General features: G+C 45.2%; 1 protein-coding gene across 1 annotated transcript in view; it reads right to left on the bottom strand.

Moving 5' to 3' along the window:
* AMN (amnion associated transmembrane protein) overlaps nt 1-18123 on the bottom strand; it is a 184736-nt gene that overhangs the window by 166301 nt on the left and 312 nt on the right. Inside the window, exon 2 of the mRNA XM_078660223.1 lies at nt 14115-14233. Within this exon, the coding sequence (XP_078516349.1) occupies nt 14115-14233 (119 nt within the window). The remainder of the gene's footprint in view (nt 1-14114; nt 14234-18123) is intronic.

Raw genomic sequence — 18123 nt, 5'->3', positions numbered from 1 at the left:
GACCGGGGAGGGAATGGGGAGAGAGGGGGAGGAGAAGGCACAGAGGCGGGGAGGGTAGGGGAAGGGGATGGTCGGGCCAGGCCAAGTTCATTAATCCGTGCACAAATGGCCGCTTGAAGGGGCCAATGGTCCTGGAGTGCAAGTAATTGTGCAGCGGAGTAAAAATGAAAATGGGCATAGTGAGGGGCCCCTAGCCCTGGCAGGCCGCGGACGGGTGCAGACGGGCTTGCCTTTGGCGCGCCTTCAGCGCGCCGCCGGCGCGCCCGCTGCGCGTTCGCATGGGGCGTTGCTTTTCAAGGGCTGAGAGCACGATGACTGGTGCGCTAGCCTTGAACTCACCACTGCCCCTCCTAATATGGCGCCCGCTACCCCGTCAGCCCTCCGGAACAATCGGCACTCAGCCATGCTGGACCGGGGCTAGGGGAGCGGGAAAGGAGCAAGGAGGGCAGGCAGCAGCAAGGTAAGAGCAAGAAATTGCAATTTTAAAAAAATTGTGAAGATTAAAAAATAGCAAGCCAAGCCCACACGCGACCGCAGCAGCCTCGAACCCACTGCCACTGGGTATCTGGCATCCGCTGCGCGTTCGCATGGGGCGTCGCTTTTCAAGGGCTGAGAGCGCGATGACTGGTGCGCTAGCCTTGATCTTACCACTGCCCCTTCTAATATGGCGCCTGCTACCCCGTCAGCCCTCCGGAACAATCGGCACTGAGCCGTGCCGGACCGGGGCTAGGGGAGCGGGAAAGGAGCAAGGAGGGCAGGCAGCAGCAAGGTAAGAGCAAGAAATTGCAATTTTTTAAAAAGTGTGAAGATTAAAAAATAGCGAGCCAAGCCCACACGCGACCGCAGCAGCCTCGAACCCACTGCCACTGGGTATCTGGCATCCCAGATCATTTGTTTGCGCTGTTTGCCGGCTTTGGGGCGGTCTGTGCTGCACGTGTCTCCCCCGCACTCCCCAGGACTGACTGCACACTGCTACGCGCCCCCCCTTTTACTGGGACACTACTGGAGGGGGGCTCTCCTCCTTGGTCCTGTCTGGCCTGATCCCTACTGCTGCACTGCCCCTCCATTCACTCCATGAGGAGGGTCTGCCTTTACCTGCAACTACCAGCACAATACTCACCACGGACATACCAGGTATTTCCTCCAGCTAAGCCTCCACATAGCTTCAGATGGGCTTTCCTGGTCACAGTCTGTTCCACTGATGCCCTGCCTCTGTGGGTACCGCGGTCTCTGACCAGAGGGCCTGCGGGTCCACCCCTGAACGTGCTTTCCATCGCTGCTGCGGCATGGGTCGCAATGACCCAAAAGAGCGCCTACTTCCCTTCGAGAAAGTCTCTAAGACCGCCACTGATTCCTCCACTGATATGGCAGAAGGTGGCCAGTCATCCACCCCCTCTGGCGAAAACGTCAAGCAATTGAGCCCACTGCTACAGGAAATGAGGGCGGGCTTCAAAGCTATGGATGTCAGATTTGACACCTTGGACAAGCATATAGCAGACCTGGGTTCCAAGATTACGGTACATGATAGGTGCCTCGATGTAGTAAAATCCCGCACATTGGATCTGGAGGAAGGAATGGCTCATTCCTTGTAGAGGCTTGACCGCATGGAACGTATTCTCAAGGAGGTTGCAGTCAAAAGCAAAGATTTGGAAGCGCGCCGTCGGCGCAATAACGTTCGCCTACTGGGAGTGCCTGCATCCACGGCTGCGGGTCGAATGGACACCTTAGTGGAGACGATTCTAACTGACCTATTTGGGAGGGGAACATTCACAGTGGGCTTTGCCATGGAGCGAGCCCATAGGTCGCTCTGCCCCCGGCCCAATCCAGGTTGCCCGCCCAGGCCCATCATCGCCAGAGTTATGAACTATAGGGACAGGGACACTACACTGAGACTGACGCGAGAGCGGGGTGAAACAATCTGGCAGGGCTCCAAAATTTCTCTGTACCCAGACTTCACTGCTATGGTTCAGGAGGCTAGGAGTAAATACACAGGAGTCAAGGCGACACTCAAGAACCTGGGTTTGAAATACGGCATACTTTATCCGGCATGGTTGCTAGTGGAGATTGACGGCAGGGCCCGAGTTTTTGAGAATCCTACCGCAGTACAGGAGTTCTTCCATACTTATACAGCTCACTCCAAACGCTCCACAGAAAGGGACAAACCTTCACCTCCGCACAGTGGTTCGGACGCCAGCATGGACCTGTTTTCAGGTTCCGGACATGGTTGACATTGCAAATCTGATCTGTCCCTTTTTTCTTTTTTTTGTTGTTTTTGCAGGGCTAGGCTGCCCCGAGTAGATTCTGAAGTTCATGTTGGGAAATGGTTTATAGTGTTCAATATTCTACATATGTCACTTCACAGTTGACGAGTTCTCGCCCCCTGTTTGGTGTTCACCAACTACTATTGGTTACAGGGACGAAATGTACTCAAGATGCCTGTTTTTCATGTTGCTACAGTTATTATTGGTACTATGTGAAGGGTTGTTGCGATTGGTATTTCCTCTCCGGATGGGCTTGAAGGCTGGGTGGGGGAGGTGGGTGGGCCTTGGTTCTTGTTGTTTGGCATTGACACAAAAGTTGACATGTACGTAGAAATAATTGTCGGCAACGCTCGATTCTTGTTCAACAGCTCAGGCCCGTTAGCAGTTCTATGGCACAGATAGGTTTTAACTATGGCCCTTCGAGCCTCACCTTTGCCACTTGGAATGTGAGGGGTTTGAATAACACGCACAAGCGGAGACAAGTAGTTCATTACTTACTCCGGCACGGGATTGATATTGCCTTTATACAGGAGACACATCTCCCCACACGACACCTCCCGTTTTGCTGTAAGCTGGGGCACGAATAGGTTCTTTGCGAATTATAGCAGGGGGTACGGCCGTACTGGTACACAAGCGCATCCCCTTTAAATGTCTCTCTGTGACATGTGATGAAGAGGGCAGGTTTGTGATACTCGTGGGGATACTCATGGGCCACAGGGTAGCACTGATAAGTATCTATGGCCCAAACGCAGACTCTCCTGACTTTTACTATTCGCTACTCTTTAAATTGATGCATTTGGGCCCCATGCCAATGGTAATGACTTTAACATATCCCTCAACCGGATGGTGGACAGCACTTGGACTGCCCAGGACCCCAAGCCCCGAGCACGTAGAGCCCTGGAGCCCCTGTGTGAGCAGTTTTCCCTGCTAGATCTAGGCCGCTCATGAGATCCGGGCAACACAACCTACACCCATTACACCAGCCCCCATAACACCTGGACAAGGATTGATTATTGGCTAGTGACCCCCGAGATTTCCCATTGGTTCCAAGGTATTAAGACTCTCCCTAGGACCTATTCTGATCAATCCCCTGTCTTATTAACTTTGAGGGTCCCCCGCCCTGAGGGCTTTGAAAGACAATGGCGTTTCCCCAACCGCGCGCTAGAGAATGAACTGTTTAGGCATGAAGTACAGGAGGCAAATGAGGAATATTTCAGCTTAAAAGCAGGGAAGGTTCTCCCGTAGTAGCAGGGCCAATCCACCTGCGTGCCTCTCCCTGTCTCCGACCTTCCTTTGGCCCTGAAAAGCGCTTTGGATCTCCTCCTGAGGCCACATACAGCGCGAAACATGTTGACCGTTACATATGTCCATTAGGGACATATACCCAGCTACAGAGGGACATACTATCCCCTAGAGCAGCACCACACTCTTTGCTTTAACAATGACAGAGGGATCACCCTAATAAGTAGTTCCCACTCTCCCACGAGTCATTTTTTAACACACCACTTTAGACTTCACAGCCTCTTACACCCAGGCATACAAAAGGCTTCTCATCAAAAGATCTCCGATAAAGAGACCCATTGGGGGATCCGTAGGGCATTGCAGCGCCAGCCCGACGAGGAGCAAAGCCCAAATGATGAAGCATGACATCCTTCGGGGTGTGTGAGGGCATTATGATGAGGACACACTGTCCCCCACAGATGGGGTAGAAGAAGTGCCAGTAGGAATATTGAAAACCACCCTGGCTGTCGTGTTTTATACTACCTGTAGTTTGGCTACCAGCGTCTCATTTGCTGCCGCCAGAAGAGCATTACCGTAGTCTAAACTGCTTACTACCAGGGCTCGTACTAGCGTTCTTCTGGCAGAAGTAGGAAGATATGGACATATTCTGTGCAGAAGAAGCATATTCTGATAGCAATATCAAGTGGTAGTCAAAATATGATATTTCATCTTGAGGGCTTTGTTGGTTTTTATAGCAAAGTTCTTCATAGACTGTTTGGGCACAGGGATTGACCCTAGTTGGAGAGGCCACCACTCATCGGGCCAGATAGGGGTGGCCTTGCCAAGCAGCACAATCTCCGTCTTATCTACATTCAGTTGTAGATAATTATCATTCATCTAGTTAGAGATGGCTAACATACCCATTGAAAGCGCTTTTTAGTAGTGGCCAGGTCTGATTCAAATGTGAACATCAACTGGGTGTCATCAGCATAACAGATTATTTCAAAGTCATAAGGCTCTACAGTCTTAGCAAGTTGTGCCACATAAATGTTAAATAGCGAAGGGCTCAAACAAGAGCCCCTGTGGGACACCCCTGTCCAGTCACATTTTTCACAAAGTACAGGGGCTGAGGGTAACAGTTTAGTATCTATTGTTCAAGAAATGGTACCGCCATTTAAGTGTGGTGCCTTGTATCCCAATCTCTCACAGCCTCTCCAGCATCCTGATATGGAAAACCATGTCAAAGGCTGCAAAGAGATCTAATAGCACAAGCATGACAGGACTCCCTGCATCAAGTGCAAGTCGCAGAGAGTCGGTAACTGCCAGGAGTGCTGTTTCCGTGCTGTGGCTTGATCAAAATCTGGATTGCGATGGGTCCAGGATTTGATTTTATTCTAGATAGGATGTTAATTGTTTATTAATTAAGCCTTCAAGCAGTTTACCCAAAAAGGGTAACAAAGATATAGGGTGATAGTTAGCTAAATATTGTGGTCTAGATTAGTATTTTTTTAAGATAGGTAGAACGCAAGTGGCTTTCCATTCAGAAGGGATGGTGCCTGTTTCCACCATAAGACTGAGTATCACTAAGATTGCCGGAGCAAGACAATTGGATAGAGCTGACATTACTATAGGAGGGCACATGTCCGGAGGAGAACCCGATTTTGCTACCTCCAGGGATCTTCGAATATCCTCTAGAGTAAAGGATTCAAATCTATATAGGATGGAAGTCCTGTCTGCTATCAGATCGTCTTTACTGGTGGAGTCACCATTAATAATAGAGAATGGAATGTTACATTTTAAATAGATATGAAAGATTTTCTCCTGAATAAAATCGGTAATGGAATTGCAGAGTTCCTTGAACCCTATGGAGAGTTGGGCACATGCCCGAGGGCTGGTAAAGTCTTGGATGATTTTAAAAAAGCACTTTAGGAGCATTGCCTGCCTGTTCAATTTGATTGGTGATAACATTTCATCGCAAGATTTTGATGTTTAGGTGACATCGGGATAATGCTAGTTTATAGGAGTCTTTGTCATGTGGCTTTTTAGTTATGCACCATCTTCTCTCTAAGTTCTTATACATCGATGTTTCCATTTTTAGCTCAGAATTATACCTAACGGCAGACGGTTGCAATTTGGTAGAGCTTCATTTTTTGTGGGGTACAGTAAAGTCCAGAGCCTCTGTTAAAGTAGTGTTAAAGGTGTCTAAAATGTCATTGACCTCAAAGTTATTTACTGGCAAACTGAAGTGAAATGCTTTGCTGCAAGCTTCTGGAAAAAGTAAGTGCCAAGGTCTGCTTGATGTTTTTGCAGTTCTACAATTATCCTTCAAGTTGAGTGGTTGAAAAGATTGGACATAGAAGGGAATCATAAAGTGGTCAGTCCATGTTAGAGGCATAGGTGACTCACATACAATATGCTCAGAGTTCGAGTATATAAATCAAGCGAGTGGCCAGCTTGATGAGTAGGGCCTCTGATTGGTTGAGACAAACCAAGCATCTCCAAGTCTGCTATACGCTTCGCCACTTCATAGGTAGTGTGATCCTCCCATGATAATTAAAGTCACCCAGGAGAAGAAATGTTTTATTGGCTAATGCATGGGTGGCTATTTCTTCCACCAACCATTGGCTGAAACCTGCCTCAGTTCCAGGAGGACGATAAATGAAGGCTCCTTTCCGTGGCCGATAAAATTATTTTAAAAATACCTAGTTCTATCGAGTTAGTGTTAATAGTCGTAATCCATGTGACATTGAGAGTATTTTTAAATGCTATAGCAATGCCCCCTCCTGATTTCGGGCCTCTATCTAGCTTTATTAATTTATACTTATCAGGAATGGCTAACGTGATGGTGGGAGATTAGAGGCATTCAGCCATGTTTCCGTCAAAAAACAGATGTCAGGTGACTGAGCAGTAATTAAGTCCCATACTTTGGTTGCATGCTTGGCTAATGACCTGACATTACAAAGAAAACTTTTAATGCCTTTATTAATGGAATTAGAACTGGAGTCAGTACAAAAGGTGCTACCTAACTACAAGGAGTTTTAAAAGTGGCATTGACGACGGGTCCTCTAAGATAGAAGGAAAGCTATTGGTGCAATAAAGTTGACATGGAGCACTTTGTTTACCAGGTGTCTTTAGCCGGTGGAGAGAGGCAGATGAATAAAAAACCTGAGTATCATCCTTGGTGTAGTTTTTAAAACTCCTACCAGGACCTTCCCCACGTTGGCGAGGCTCACCACCTTGTCAGGGGTATCTCCAATCACTCCCCTGTGTGCGCAACCTACGGCTTGACGGACCGTAGGAACAGACGAAGGGTGGTGCTTAATCCCTGGTATCTCAAGATACCTTGCATTTGGGCGGGCTTATGTGAGACTACAGAGCACTACTTTGGTGACAACAAGGGTTTCATAGACTCTGCACAGAAATTGTTAGAAGCATATAAGACTGCCATAAGAGGTCAGGGCATAGAATTGATAGTGGGGCTTAAAAAGAAAAGAGAGCCCGGCTAGAACACCATGCGAGGGAAATCCAGGAGTTGGAATCCCAACTCCCTGCGGATGACCAGGGAAACGTGCATCACAATTTATGCTTGAAGCAGAAGTAGTACAGCAATGGAGCGACAGAGGCCACAAGGGCTCGCCATCTCCCCATTCAGCACTGCCTCTATCAGGTGAGTGATAGGGCTGGTAGGTTTCAGGCTAGGCTGGATAAAAGAAAAGGCATCTCAGTGGGTTCTGGAGATTCTACATGATAGGGGCAATTGTGTTAGGGATAGACAGATCGTGTCCGATGCCTTTGCTGACTCCTACACTCGCCTATATTGCCAGACGTCCACAGTCGAAGACTCTCAAGAGTTGTTTTCTGATGTCTAAATGCAGGGACTCTCGCAGTCACATAAGTCTAGGTTACACAAGCTATCATGTTTTGACATCAGGACAAACGGTGGGCCCCAATGGCCTTACTATAGAACTCTGCAATCTTACAGCATCGAAAATCAGCCCTCCACTCCTACGGATGTTTCTGGAGTGTCGCAATGCATTTGTACTTCCCAAAGATCAAAGGTTAGTAAACATAGTTGTTATCCATAAGGAGAGTAAACCACCAGACAAATGGGCCTCCTATAGGACAATATCTTTCTTGAATGCGTAAGTTAAAATTCTGGTGAAACTCTTGGTTACACGATTGGTTAGGGTGATTTGATCATTGGTCCATTGGAATCAATCCAGCTTTATGCCGGGAAGGAGTACAGCGCTCAACTTCCAATGGGGCCGTGGGGGACTAAGACTTGGGCGTTCAACGAGAATCTGTGAGGAAGCTCTTGTGTGTTCTCTTGATGCACTGATGGCTTTCGACATGGTGGAGAGGCCCTTCATGTATGCGGTTTTAAAAAAGTTGGGATTCAGCCCACGCTTTGTCTCCTGCATCTGACTCCTAAAGTCAGACCCCCCTTGCTGGGGTGATGGCGAATGAAGGCACGCCTGCACTATTTCACCTCCAACGAGGTTGGCTTGTCCACTTTCTCCCCTCATTTCCACTTTAATCTTGGAATCACTTGCAGCCTGGATCTGAAGCGATCCCTTGGTCGGAGGGCTGCAATGGACCGCAGATTGAAAAGATAGGATCTCCCTTTATGCATACTGCTTTGCATAGCGGACCCATCTGCCACTTTCGACATGGTAATGCACATATTCATACTTTATCACCAATACTCAGGTTACACCAATAATTGGAACCAGTCCTTGATCTATGTAATTCGCGGTACTACACCACGCCTGACAACTGTGGGGCTAGGGTGGTCACAGGGGATTTCCGCTACCCGGGAACCTTCATCACAATGGATCCCAAAGCATTTTATGTGCTCAATCTCACGCCGCCACTTGCGGAGGGATGTTCAGTATTGGAGGTCCAAAAGTATTATTGGGTATCCCAACTAATTGTCGTTAATCACTAGGTTCATCTCTCGGAGAACGAGCCATCCTATAGGATGGATAGGAGAAACATGCAACCTGGGGGTTACATAAGAGCCATCTATAGGGGAACACACCTTGCACCCCTACAAAGCCCTACGGCTGTCACAATTAACCTTTAGCAAACTGACTGCTATGGGTTGACGGGGTTAGATCACACAGGCCACCCCCTTGTTGGACAACGTGCAGTTGGGCACCCTGGACATACAACGGGGCTTTGATAGGTGGAACCTCACTAGCCTGTCTCGGTGGTTGGCTCGTGGAGGAGTGGGGAGGTGCTCACATTCGCAGAGTTACAAATGGCACCCACTGAGACCTGCCGATATCTGCAAATCTGCATAAAGTGCTTCTGAGAGGTGGTGACCTCCCTGAATACTCCCCGCTTGAGTATAGATTGTTAGACAAACACATGACCAAAAAGGCAATCTCACTTACCTACCAAAAATTAATAAATAACTCCCATACATTCCAAAATCCTCCATAGATGTTACTATGCAGCTACGACGTTAGTCAAAATGGGTAAAACTGATATGGCACTCTGGCTCTTGAAATGTGTTCAGGAGTGTACATTTTATCATATGATATGGAGTTGTCCATCACTCCAGAGGTTTTGGATTGCTGTGGTTGATTGCCTCAACAGTGTTTGTGAGAGTGACATGGAAATATCGGCGAAATGGTGCCTCCTGAATGCTTGGGGCAAAACTGATCTTACTCGTATGGACTTCTTCTGGTTTACACTGGGGTTGATGGTAACTAAACGCAATCTAGCACAACTGTGGGGAGCGGAATCACCACCATAACTAAGTGAATGGAAGAAATCTGGACTAGTGTATACAGGTGGAGAGAGCGATCTACGAAGGCAAGGGTTGTCCGAACAAATGGCGCAATATATAGGGGAAGCGGAATGTTAGAAATGGGGTTCTCGAGTTGGCAAGGGTTTGCAGCTTTGTCCAAGTAGGGACTCTTCCTTCTAGTCAGGATAAGGGAGTTACACTCCTAAAATAACCAGTGCTCACCCCCTTGGTAGCTTGGCATGAGCAGTCAGGATAATCTTAGAGGCCCAAGAGAGGAAGACCGAGGTCCTATTTTTGATACTCCGAGGAAGGGAATTCTTCCAGTGCAGTGTGATATTGCATTTTGCTAGAAGAAGAGCTAGGTCGAGCAACTGGGTAGAGGCTTTCTCGAGCATGGGCGAGGAAACACGCTCAAAAGTAGCACTTCTGGGGTATTCGTTAGTACACAGCCTGTAGTGGTTGACAGTATCTCGAAGACTCTCTGACAGTAAGAAAAGCAGGATGGAGAGAGCCAAAGATTATGAAGCAGGTCGGCACCTACTTGCAGACAGCGAGGACATTCAACTGTGGCTCCCAGGTATATTTTTTAATTTGGGCAGGTGTGAGGTAGGTATTATTTTGGATATTAAATTGGATATACTCCCAGGTTTTCGGGAGATGTATATACCTAAATATTGGAAGCTTAACCTCCTTATGGATATAGAGGTCTGCCATGTGGTAGCTTCCCCATCCCAACAAGAGGGATCAGCAGGGATTTACTTAGATTTACTCGGAGGCCTGAGACCTTTAGCAGTTGGAGGCACCAGAAGAGGCTGTAGTGTGCGGATTAGCAAGGAAAAGAAGAACATTATTTGTTAAGGCGCTTTTTTCTTCTCATCTGGGTCCTCCCATCTCCATCCCTGTATTTGGACGGCCGATCTCACCAATCTGGCTAGGGGTTCTACGGCCAAAGTAAAGAGAACTTTGACAGTGGGCAACCTTGTCTAGTTCCTCTCCAGATGGGAAATGGGTCAGACATCACATCGTTCATAAGGACACATACATGCCTGTGATTCAAAATTTAACATTTTAACATAGTGTTGGAGCCGAGGACCCAGTCCTGTATGCTCACGCAATGTGTGCAGAAAGGATCAGTCCACTGAGTTAAACACTTCCTCAAAATCTATTAACAGGAGGGTATGGAGGTCTTGTGAAGAGCTGAAGTGGGCTCAGGCGACATACATGTGTCTTATACAGTGGTGGTCGCCTTGATTGGGTATGTAGCCACACTTATATCAGTGGACAATGGTGTCCAGGACTCACTGCAGGCAATTACCTACCATTTTTGCAAATATTTTGATTTGTGTTAATTAAGGATATAGGCCTGTCTGAGGCAAATTGGTTTGTGGGATAAACTGGCATGGGTTCACCACTACAGTAGCCATATCTAGTTCCAATTGAAAGCTACCCTTCTTGCCCACCTCAATGTATAATTTAGGTAGTTGAGGGGAAATAAATTGCAGAAACTTGCGGTAATGTAGATGGAAGCCGTTTGGTCCAGATGCCTTACCGGGATTTAGTCCCTGAATACCCTCATCAATCTCCTCTATGACGATGGATCAATCTTAGTCATTTCTAGTCGAGACTGAAATGAAGAAGAGTGGGACTATCTGCAAGGATGGAGTTATTTTATTCTTGCAGAGACCTCTATTGGCGCATATATAGCTTTTAGTAGTGTTCGTCAAAAACTGCTGCGATTTCTGATGATTGCATTTTGTGGAGGGGGCCCAATGGGTCCAGAATTTCTAGGACCAATCTGGAAACCAGCTCTCTTTCCAATCAAATTTCAATGTTCATATATACGCTGCACAGAGAGAGACCCTCCAGCATTGGCAGGCCTCTTGTGGGGAGATTTTAGAAAGCAAGGCTCTAGCTAGTGTAAGTTAGCGATGGAGTGTCTGATTCCCGCCTTAGGCATTTTCTCTTTAGATGTATAAAGAAAGGTGCATTTCTTGACTGTGTCCTTAGAAGCATGTATGTTACTATTGGGCTATTTGGTGCTGAACCATGAGGAACGTAAATCCCTATAGTGTGAATTAAGTATTAAAGTCATAGCGCACTGCATATCTGTGGGGAAATTTAGATTGGAGAAGGAAGCTAGAATCCACTGTTGGCAACCGTCATTGTCCCTGTGGCAAAATGTTTTTGGGAAAAGTAACCGACTTTTTACGATTGTTTGCATACTCATTGGTTGTAAACAGTGTTAAAACAAAAACCCACATTTAATGTAGAGGCTGATCTTCACTTTATTAGCAGAATAGGCAATATGACACGCCAATATTCATGAGCGCAATTGCTCTTGAGAACCTGAATGATTAGGTGAAAAATTAACTACCCGATTGGTTGAAAAGTTTTTAGATCTCTCTGGGCTTTCTTAGATTTTATGCACATTCATTTGAGTTATTCGGCTTAAATAGTATTTAGGTTTAATGAATTCAAAACATTTTAATTGTGCAAAAATAAATGTGTCTGTAAATCAGACTTGTAATTTAAACTTCATGGAATACCGAAATCCCAAAATTGGGATTGGGCACCCCTCACCATGTGTAGTATATTTTATTTTTATTATATTGTTTACAAGATAATGACACACTTTTTTTTTTATTTATGATGGTATTACTTTCTTTTCTGGTTTATGTTATGGCTCAATTAATAGATCCGCTGTTATAAAATATTTCCATATTTTCTTTTTAAACCAAAGTAATATGTAAGTGTCTTGTTGGTCCATTCACAATACAGTTAACGGTCTAGGTCCGTGCTGCGGCACAGGCAAACAGAAAAATCTGATGTCCACGTGGAGCAAATACAAACGTGTTCGCTCAACCAAGAAAACAATCAAGTAGCAAATGTTGTGTGGGCACGTAAAGGGCAAAGTCAATAGCTCTGGCTTGCACTTTGATTCCGGAGTAAAACATTAAAGAAGTGAAAAAAACTAAAGAGCAAACAATTGCTCTGATATATTTTGTGTTTACAGTGCACCTATAAGCTAAATATTTGAAAGAATGATGATTAAGTGTACTTCTGAGACGTAAAATAGTCCCTCGTGGATTGCAAAACAAGCACTTAGACGGTCGAATGAACACCAAACAAACAACAGCATGAGGTGAGAGAGTAATTCTCCTCTCGGCTCCCTCTAGGTCAGGGGTCTCCAACCTTTTCTGTAATAAGAGCTAATTATGTTCAATGAAAGTCTCCCAAGCTACTAACATTATTCAATATGTAATAGTAACCACATAAGACAAGGTTAAATTAGTGTCCACCATATGGAATATTACCAGCAGTAATATAAGAAAATGCTTTCTCAATGTTGAATGCCTTTATATGGATAACACATAACAACCACTGCTGCAATACCACTAGAACCAAGTTAATAATATTAGTAAAAAGTGTTCCCCAACACCTTTTGATTTTTACAACTCAAATATCAGCTTAAAGTATATATTGCAAATTCAGTAGTTTTCCCACAAATCACTAACTTATGAGCTTTGAAAATACACACATTTTCATCTTGAATAAATGCTTCAGTTTTAGTATACCTATATTAATTTAACCAAGCAGAAGTTTATAATTTAGTTCATTGGGCTGCACACAGGAGAGAGAACTACTTACAGGTACCTGGAGAGCTACCAGTAGCTCACGGGCTACTTGTTAGAGAAGCCTGCTCTAGGTGGAGTCAAGTTCAAATCTACGTATATTTTAAAGAATTGCTAACAAAAAATCTGTAAACAGCTGTGTTGCCATGCCAGCCCTAAAACGTGAATAAAATTGTTCACAGAAGTGAAGCAAGTGAAAGAGGAAAAAGCAGAGGGGAGAGGATGGCGGTACCAGTGGAATGAAGCAAAATTGTTGGCCCTGTAATTTTGGATTAAGTGCAATATTGAGTCTATAACAAGAATCTAGGTAATATTATTGAATGTCACTGAAGGGTTCTGTGATGTCATTAAGCAGTAAATTCTAACACTTATAATATAGAAAACAGGAGCGGCTCCTCCGCTATGGCAGAGGTGTGTTGCCCCCCTTGCCAGCAAAAATAAAACAATAATAAAAACGGGTTTAAATCCCATTTTATTATCTTTTCTTTTTCTTGTGCGGGGTCTTGGTGATGGGGCCAGGGTGATGATAGATTGGAGGGGGAGTGGTGGGCACTGCCATCACTGCACATGTGGGTTGGCTGGCCAAAGCCACATGCACAGTGAAGCTCTCGCCAATCCCAGCTGCATTGCTGGGTTGGAGAAAGAAAGCACAGGCTTCCAGTCTGTACTGGAGCGCAAATCATCGGCGCTCAGGCCAATCCTGAAGGGGAGACGACCTTTACTACGCGGGAGTTTCACTGCGGTAGGTTTACAACTCTGGTTTTACAACGCAAGTCGTTTCAACGACTTGCGCTGGAGGGGGCTGTAAGCTAAGGAATAGTACGATTTACTATCCAACACCTTCCCTACTGTACGTAGACTGGTGTTGGAATAGTAAATCGTACTGTCCGTAAGTTCAGCGCCCTCCAGCGCAAGCCGTTGAAACGACTTGCTTTGTAAAACCCACGTTGTAAGATACCGCGATCAACATGATCGCGTACTATCATCATACATTCATCCTGAAGCTGCTTTCATTCATGAGAGCAGCTTCTGGATTGGCCGCAGTGCAGTCTGGGAGCCTGTGCCTGCCTGCAGTGGAGAGGACAGGAGCAGAAGAGCGCGACACAATGCTGAAGGGCGGCAGCAGCAGGTAAGTTCTTTTTTATTTTTTGTATTTCTCTCCCTCGTCCCACATCTACCCCCCCCAACCCACCTCCTTTCCCTGACGCCAGCCTCTCTTGATAGAAAAACATTTGCACATACCTTGTTTCTCTCGAAGTGTACTGCATCCTGTGCACATGGGATTCGGTTCCCATGCCAATTTAACACATTTTCAAAATTTGTGTTAGGAATCCATTGCTTGTATATAGCAGCTGAAATATCTAGGAAAAGGGGTAGCAAGTAGAACAAAATATGGTTTACTCAATATAAACAGATAAACCTCCTGGCTATCAATGGCAAGCAGATGCCCATGCCTACATCCAACACAAATATGATACACAAAATAACAACAAAAGTCCATCTGGCTTAGCTTGAAAGCGTAAGAACATATTAGATCAATGAGGCCAGCTGGAGAACTGGCTGTAGTGCAAACCGTGATTGTGCTCGTTTTCCAACTGCATCTGTTTAGAATGAGAGGGTGATTGCACTCATGTTCTGTGCTAACTGCTACCACCAGCCTTTCACTGGTGTGAACAGCGAGCACAACATTAATATAAAATGAGGTAGGAAATCTCACTCAATGGCAGCAAACCTCTGTGGGCGTATTATTCTCCAGGTTTTGCTCTGATTGTTAAGTCAGGTGCAAAATATTGAAAGCACCTGGGACTAATGCTACAGCAAAAGGCACCTGTGGTGCAAAATCAGCAGGATGGCAGCATAGGCATAGAGATAGCAGGGCACCGGAGAGTGCCCAACAGCGAAAACACAGGAGGGGGCTAGCGAAAGTCCAAATAATGAACGAGGCTGCAAAAAAACACAGACTTTGGTATTGAATCATCTTTATCCCAGCAGAGACCCCAGGAGCATTGGATTTTTGTTCTGCAAGGGGCCCCTGGGGACTGAGTCTAATTTATGTTGTTTAATTGTTCATTTTTAGGTCTCAGCTACAAACAGTTCTAGCTTCAGGGAGGCCTACTGATTCCAGTGTATAACATATACTAAGAATAGGCTTCGAGTCAGCATCTTGCTCATGGTTGGATGGCTTTGTTGTTTGTCTCAGTCGTATGCTACTGATTTCATGGCTTTCCTCCCTGTTCTTGTGTTTGTCCCACCCAAGAACGGTTCACTCTCACAGTGTTCTGACTGAATGAGTTGTATCCTTCCATAGCATACCTGAGGGGAATTTTTGTTTTTGTTATTGAGCAGTCTTTGGAAGTACATATATTTCCTTGTTTTCTCCCCCTTTTCCAAGATTTTTAGCCATGTGTGCACATGAGCCATGACTTGTGCGTTCATTTGCAAGTGTCAACAAGCATTGGTAAAGCTTTGGTAAAGCCAATAGCGCTGCCTTTTTAAAGTCAGGGGCTATTGCCTTTGGCAACTCTTATTTATTATTGTTGCCATTTTGTGTGCCAGGGTGGGCCTTTGAGAGTTGGTGAGGAGACTTAGGCTGGGCACACAATGAGAATGTGTACTGCGTTCTGACATGAACAGGTGACCGGTTTTCTGTAAACTTGCAGGCTTCAAGCCTAACCTGGAAGTAACAAGTAAATTAGTATACCACTTGCAACTTCATTACACCAAGGACTTTAAGCACAATGATGAAACTCAAAAGTACAATGCAATGACTTTAGACTGGAGCCAAATGCTCAGATGCATACTTTATCACTCCTGCCTCCATCTAGAGCCAATTACCAAAATACAAATAAGTTACATGTCATAAGGGTAACTTTCTAAATAAATCCAAGTTGATTAGATTAAGTAGTACACAGCATTAAGTGGTCCAGCTGTCATTATATTAAAAAAAATTCACAATATTTAGAGCTTACCAATGTTTCAAGTGTATTATCATGGAATATTATTAAGCATAACATCAGTTTCCTGTTTTTCAGTCTATGGTAGGCACTAAACCATCTAAAAAGCAGAACCCAATACACAAGCTGATGTCATAAAACAAGGAAAGATCATCCGCTGGTCAAATGAATTATTGGAACCCCATCACAGAGTTGGACTGCCCAGACCTGTAAAAGAAAAGATGGAGGTTGGGGGCTGCTTTTAAGCATAGATGGGCTGAGAAATTCCCCTGCCTATTCATCCTGTCAGTCATTGCTTAATTTGTGCTGGTGGCTGAGGGTGGGGCCCACCAGCACTCATTTTTGGGTACTAGCACTTATTTTTCCTCATCAGGCTTTGAACTAGAGCAGGACAGAGAAAAAACAAAATGGGAAAAGAAGCAGGATGCAAAAAAAGGAAATTCAGTGGCAAAGGACTGTTGAGAGGTGGTTTGGGTATCCCTGACCTTTTCCGTTACTACACGGCATCGCACCTGCAACATGTGACACTCCGGTTTGCTAATGTAGACAACTGTGAACAAACCTCCTGGGGGAACTGGTACATTGGGCGCCTTGCCTCATATCATGTTTAGAAGTGATGTACCTAAAGATTGCTTTCGTTTCATCAAACAAGCACGTACGATATGGAAAACAGAAGTAACCACTACACCCCCTTTAATCCCCGATATCCCTCTTTGTCCCTATGGCCTTTAGAGTTATTAACAGAGACATGCCCATGGTTAAATGGAGAGAGGTCAGTTGCCAAAAAGTGGGGCATTTCTATCTTTTATATCTTAATGACAAATGTTGTGGGGGGGATAAGGAAATGTATGGGACTGGCCTGGACAGTTCCTACATCACTCAGGCCTGGCATGTATCACTAGGGGGCTTTGGAACACCTACCCTGAGACACCCCCCACCCCACAGAAAAGTTATGAGAAATATCCTTGCCCTGGTAGGTGACTGATCACTAACCTATACTAGCCTTAGTGCATAATAGAGGGAGGGACATAAAGTCAACGGGGGAGACGTGGTCACGGGAGTGCTCTGTACCGCTAAAGGTCTATGGGTGGAACAAAGCGTGGGAGCAGGTCGAATACATATCACTTACTGCATGCTACAAGTTGACAGTTTCATTACTTACACAACACCCACATTACACCTAGCAATGTGGCGAAGACCTACACAGGTAGAAAGTCTGCCAGTAGCAGATGTGGAGTAAGGGAAGCATATTTCTAACATATGGTGTGACGATGCCACAAAATAGCTTTACAAACAAGTGGTTAACTGTAATGCTCGCTGCCTGTTAAAAGTATTTAACAATCCTTTTGGGTATTTTCCCACAATAAAATGAAAAACAAAATAGAATCACTGGGTACTAGCCTTGCTAAATGACACCGAGAGATCAATGTCTCAAATCCTAAAGACCGCAAGATAGACCTATGGATATGTGATTTACTTGAGTGGGCGCCTGCTGATGAACAGCATATGAAGGCCACGAGGAAATTGACGGAAGGCCCAGCAGAATGGTCAGCAATGCTGGTCAAGCTAGAAGACCCTCCCAATAATCGACCTCCATGAGAACTGATAAGTTTGCACTAGCTCACTGACTTGAATGTCTTTGATTATAAAAAAGAACCTTGATTGCGGTTGAATTACCTGTGAACTGTGCCTCAAAAAGAGATGATATTGTGGGCAAGGTGACACTGTGGGCTTATTATTGTATTGCACCTGGAATTTGCTGTTATGGTAAAAATTCAATAACAATTCAATAAATAGAATGTAAAAAAAACATTGCCAGACAAAGAAAGCAGGGATGAAAAAGAAGTTGAAAGAGTGAGATACGGGGCAGGAGTTTCTGTTAGTGGATAAAAAAGGTGTGAGTTGCAAACAAGACTGTGGTGTATTTGTATTCGGCGCCCCTGACAGATAGCGCCAGCCGTGGGCTGCAGAGCAAACACTTGGGCTGGGGCACTTGTTCTTTTACACATTAACCACTCAGCAGCACATCCGGCCTCAGGGAGAACCAAACAGTTTTCGTATAGCAAATATATGATTAGCTGCTGTGGAGTTGTGAAGCACCTAAATACAGTGCCAGGTTGCGAATTCTTAGGTTATTTTCAGAACCGTCTGTGAAGCCTCAGGCTTTCAAATGACTTATTTTCGAAAATTATCCTGAAATATAGAACTATTTGTAACTTTTTTTTTATTCTCGAAACGAAAATCCCTCTTTCTCTCTAGGTAGCCCGGTGCAATACTGGAGTGATATCAAATGTTTC

The sequence above is a fragment of the Lissotriton helveticus genome, chromosome 9 (genome assembly GCF_964261635.1).
Source record: "Lissotriton helveticus chromosome 9, aLisHel1.1, whole genome shotgun sequence".
NCBI classification, from domain to species: domain Eukaryota; kingdom Metazoa; phylum Chordata; class Amphibia; order Caudata; family Salamandridae; genus Lissotriton; species Lissotriton helveticus.
This window is presented reverse-complemented; position numbering and strand designations above follow the sequence as displayed.